This window comes from Cyprinodon variegatus, unplaced genomic scaffold, assembly GCF_000732505.1.
Source record: "Cyprinodon variegatus isolate N-32 unplaced genomic scaffold, C_variegatus-1.0 Scaffold56, whole genome shotgun sequence".
Lineage (NCBI taxonomy): Eukaryota > Metazoa > Chordata > Actinopteri > Cyprinodontiformes > Cyprinodontidae > Cyprinodon > Cyprinodon variegatus.
In genome coordinates, this window is record NW_015150509.1 from 658,364 (window position 1) to 663,363 (window position 5,000).

The 5,000-nt window shown below is 37.7% G+C and overlaps 1 protein-coding gene across 1 annotated transcript in view; it reads left to right on the top strand.

Annotated features, from left to right (window-relative positions):
* LOC107082587 (procollagen C-endopeptidase enhancer 2-like) overlaps positions 1 to 4,938 on the top strand; it is a 13,617-nt gene extending 8,679 nt beyond the window's left edge. The window contains exons 4-9 of the mRNA XM_015371354.1: positions 1,666 to 1,790; positions 2,182 to 2,318; positions 2,396 to 2,670; positions 2,753 to 2,830; positions 4,453 to 4,623; positions 4,718 to 4,938. Of these exons, the coding sequence (XP_015226840.1) occupies positions 1,666 to 1,790; positions 2,182 to 2,318; positions 2,396 to 2,670; positions 2,753 to 2,830; positions 4,453 to 4,623; positions 4,718 to 4,848 (917 nt within the window). The 3' untranslated portion in view covers positions 4,849 to 4,938. The remainder of the gene's footprint in view (positions 1 to 1,665; positions 1,791 to 2,181; positions 2,319 to 2,395; positions 2,671 to 2,752; positions 2,831 to 4,452; positions 4,624 to 4,717) is intronic.
* Positions 4,939 to 5,000: the final 62 nt, after the last annotated feature.

Consider the following 5,000-nt stretch of genomic DNA (forward strand, 5'->3'; position numbering starts at 1 on the left):
CAGCCTAAAATTTACTTTTCAATCTTTACCATTAATGAAATTGTATGTATATATACCAGTTCAAAACACATGTCATGTCAAAGCTATCTATAAACTATTCAGTTGAGTCCTTTAATCAGATTGGTTAAAAGTTTTTTATCAAAGAAAACCACCTGATCGCTTCGAGTCATTGACTTTACAGGATTCATTTCTCCTGGATTATCATATGGCGACAATATTCTCTTGTATTATGTTTGTTGACTCTGCAGCAATCCCTAAAACAGCACATGCAGCTGTGAACAGTGGTTAGAAGAAACCAGGTTTAGCTTGAGCTGCCTTTTACGGAGGCTGTCTGGGGAATAAAGAAAGACAGAAACAGACACACAAATGGAGCATAGAAGCACTGATCTGCAACTGTTTTCCATGTTAGAGAAAGTAATGATAAAATGGCTCCACAGGGGGCTCTTTTTAGGACCTAATCAGTAAAGGAGATTAGCTATTATTAAACGACTACATGCTAAGCAGAGTTGAAGTCATGCATCCTGTTTGTGGACTTCAGCTCTGCTTTCACCACCATCATCCTGCCGGGACTGCTGTAGGACCAGCTCACCCAGCTGAACGTGCCTGATTCCAGCTGAAGGTGAATCACAGGCTTCCTGACAGACAGGAAGCAGTGGGGGAAGCAGGGAAAACATGCATCCAGATTACCTTTGAGTCAATGAGTCAATGCAATCAACTGGTTGCTAGCACGCTCTTCTTTGCTGTCACATGCTGGGGCAGTGGGCTGAGGGTCGCTGACAACAACAGACTGTACAAACTGATCAGGAGGGCCGGTGATGTTGTGGGGGAGGAGCTGGACACCATTATGACCGTGGCAGAGAGGGGGATGCTGTCCAGGCTTCAGTCCATCTTAGACAATGACTCACATCCTCTCCACGACATACTGGTCCAGCAGACGAGCAGAAGACTCCTTTTACTCAGATGCACCACAGAGCGCCACAGGAAATCATTCCTGTCTGTGGTCATCAATCTCTACAAAGCCTCTCTCAAGTGATTGAGATCCCCCCTCTGTAATTGACATTTATTAATTCCTTGCACTGTTTTTTTATTCACATCACAATCACTTTATTTAGATTTATAGATATACATATGCATATAAATACACATATATATATATATATATATATATATATATATATATAGCGCAGTCCTAGGAACAGCTAAGATACTGCGCAGAACCCTCAAACTCCGAGGCCTCTGGTAGAGGACCCGAGCTTGAGGATGACACATACCACCCCAGGAGGGGTGAGAAAACAGTTCAACAATTGTCTCTGTAAAATGCCTTGAGATGACATGTGTTTTGAATAGTTGCTATATAAATAAACTGATTTGAATTGAACTTTAAGATGCATAAACAACTGACTTTAAAGTTTGGTCAACTAAAGCACCATTAAATAAAAGACAGCACAGTAATTCCTAAAAAAATAATTGTGTTTTAACCTTCACAGTCTGGTTTGAGCAGAAGACCAGCGATCAAATGGTTATCTAAGTTACCTTTTTGTTTAGCAAGTGTAATTTTAATCAACACATTTTATACAGCCAGCCTGGTTCCACGCCTAAATTTTAACACATCACTGAGCAAATTTTGCTGTTTCTCATCATCAGTGCACTATTCATTGTTTTCAGATGAACAATTCTGTGGGGGAAAGATGACAAAATCCCAGGGAGAGATCAAGACGCCTAACTGGCCTGACAAAAAGTACCCACCTGGAACCAGCTGCTCCTGGCTCATCACTGTGGAACCTGACAGGGTTTGAGTTTCTGCTTCACACTGACTAATCTTTAAAATCCAAAGCTTTTATGTGGACCTGAGCAAAATTAAGAAATCTTCTATTATATTTGAGAATTTCCCATCTTAACAGATGGAATGCTGTTAAGATGGATAGCATTTAAATGCCAGATTAAAAAGCGTTGAATACAGCATATATGTTTTTTGAAAAAAAAGTTAGTTCTTTGGCAGGGGCACCTAAGCATGGGGTCAGTTCTTAATGTAAGAAAATGGACTGAATTAATTTTATGCTTTTCTTGTCATATTGATAATCAATGTGCTCACTTCACAGATTCTCAGATTTCCTCTTGCTAGAAGATAACTCCTCCATTCAGCCATGTTGAAAGCTTGTTTATGTTGTTTGTGGTTACCAGGTGATCCAGGTGAAGTTTGACAAATTTGTCCTGGAGGCTGACACCTATTGTCGCTTTGACTATGTTGCCTTCTTTAACGGAGGAGAGAGAGATGATTCTCGCCTAATTGGAAAATACTGCGGTGATCAGACCCCTCAGTAAGAAAGCATAATTTAAAGTCTGCTCTAAGTGTTATTAAAGTTTATTCTTAATCTTTGCTCTTCTTCCTGTTCAGGCCCATTATCACCAGTGGCAACGAACTGCTGGTTCAGTTTGTGTCTGACCTCAGTGTCACATCTGATGGATTCTTTGGCTACTATAGCAGCATCCCCCGTGGTTCTCAACCCATGACTGTCGACTCAGGACCCAGTACAGGAGCCTCGGCGGGGCGAGTCAGACCTGCTGAAAAAGAAAGACCCACTGCTACCACGACGCAGCCACCCGCCCCAACCACCACAACAACTCCTCCAACAAAAAAACCTACACGAAATCGAAATAATAAGAACGGAGGTGGGAGAAGACTTGAGTTGACATTTTAGAAGATTCCAATTTTAGATCCAATTCACTCGTTATGTGTTCTTCACATTTCTAGGTCGTCCAAACCCACTTTGTGCCAGAGCCTGTAAAAGAGATGGAACCATTAAGACCAGTTTCTGCTCTAGTGAATTTGGTATGTCTTCTAACCATTACCCTTTACAGTTTTTGGCATTTCTGGTAAAGATGTATGTATGACCTTTTAACAAAAGATTTCAAAAAACAATGAATGCATTTATCATAATAGTGGACCTCTTTAGGAACTTTAAATTTCTTAACCATGACTTTTTGATTCTCACCTGTCTCATATATAAAATCTTTGAAGCACACTAGTACAAAACTTTAGCAAAGACTAGAAGCTTGCAGACTCTTCATAAATGCCGTCTGATTGTTAAGATTTCTGCTAAATGCTACCAATAATTTAGCTTGAATTCTGTGGTTTGATTAGATGACACATAGATTGAGCTTTTAAACAACCAATGCCAGTGCCACTAAATTCATAAATTGTCTTGTGTTTAAAAATGTCCCTTACCTGTTTGTGTGTGTAGTTTTCTGTTAAAGGAAAATGGCCACTAACAATTTTGCGCACAGTGTAAATCTTGTAAGGAAAAATTGCATGTCAGTGTGTCATTTGAGTTTCTCTGAGCAGTTTAAATTTACAAAGCCATTAGTTTTGTTTTGCTTTCTGAACTAAATTATATTAAGATGGATTTGATCTGCATAAGGAAAAGCATATTTGTGATTTCTCCTCTTTAGATTAATTCAATCTAAATTGGCAACACTTGGTGGGGGGCTAATTTGATATTTCATATTATAATGAATGAATGAATTTATGAAATATATTATATTTCATTCAGATATCTAGAATTGCGACTTTGACAATCATAATTTAATTATGATGTAATGTGTGAGACCCTTCAAATGTTAAACTCAATCATTGGGGATCCCTTAAAAATGTTGTTGATTTTTCAAAATGCAATTGAAAAATCAATTTCAAAATGTCTTCTTACTAGTAGATTTTATAGATTTTAAACTTTATGTAGTTGTTACTAGTAAATATATGTATATTTTTTAGATACCTAGAACTTAATTACAGATAATTATCAAAATGGGTTGCTTTAAGAGGAATACTGTTCTCATAAAAAAGACACAGTTAAGTGAATACTGTAAATCTTAAGTCCCATTCTTGCTCTCAGGAAGAAGGGCTTTAACATGTTTAGAAGCACTACACAAGCATTAAGTATTGCTAAGGGCCTTCTGATACTAAGTTTGGATAAGTCAACTGAGAAATTGTTTACTAAATAAAAACCTCCAATGAATGATTTGGTCAATCGACCTAATTCCTGTGCAAAGGCACTCAGGTGAGCTAATGATAGGATTCTCTTGCTAAGGATTCTGTGTGATCCACAGAGTGTATAGTAATACTTATGGTTTAAGACCCATTTTTTTTATTTCCTCAACATTTTAAAGAAAGTTGGGGGAAAATAATTTGAAAGTTATTATCATAACAGTATTTATGTGAACCTAAAGCATTGAGGGCCCCAATAATTGTCCAACCTTAGATTTCTTTTTTAAAAGTGGAAAAAAAAAGAAAACAATTAAGGTTTCATTTATTTATATATAAATCTTCAATATGAGGTCATACTACTTTAAGGATAAACTCCAGGGGTTTTATTTGCATTCTCTCTAATTAGTGTAAAGAGCACAATAGTTTGAACTGAGATGGTGTCTTTAATTGAGCACTTCTTTGTTTTTCAGTGATAACTGGGAAGGTTAACTCTGTGTCTCCTGGACCACGAGGCACGGTTTCAATTAACGTCTCCCTAATTAAGGCCTACAAATCAGGACGCCTGACCATCACACAGGTTGGAGAGACCATGGCAGTGAAGCTTGTGTCACAGTGCAAGAGGTGTCCTTTGATCAGTCGAGGTAATACCTGGTTGAATTGATAAAAACAAATATCCAAATAATATCTGCATTAAATTAAGAAAACATGTATCCATTCCTTTCCCTCTTATGTTAGGTGGCAACTACATCATAATGGGTCAGGTGGATGAAGCTGGACGTGGCACTTTGGTACCTGGTGCATTCACTGCTCAATACAAAGCTGCGCACCACAGACTGTTGGTGAACATCAGCAAACAACCATGTTAAAACCTGGTCTGGAAATTAAATCTACAATCTCAATAAAATAAGAACTCTTCAAAGTGCACTATAGATATATATACAAAGACACAATATAATGAAAGTCAACAACTGGAGTTTTCATTTGTTGTGTATATATATGAATAAAGGTTTTATACAAC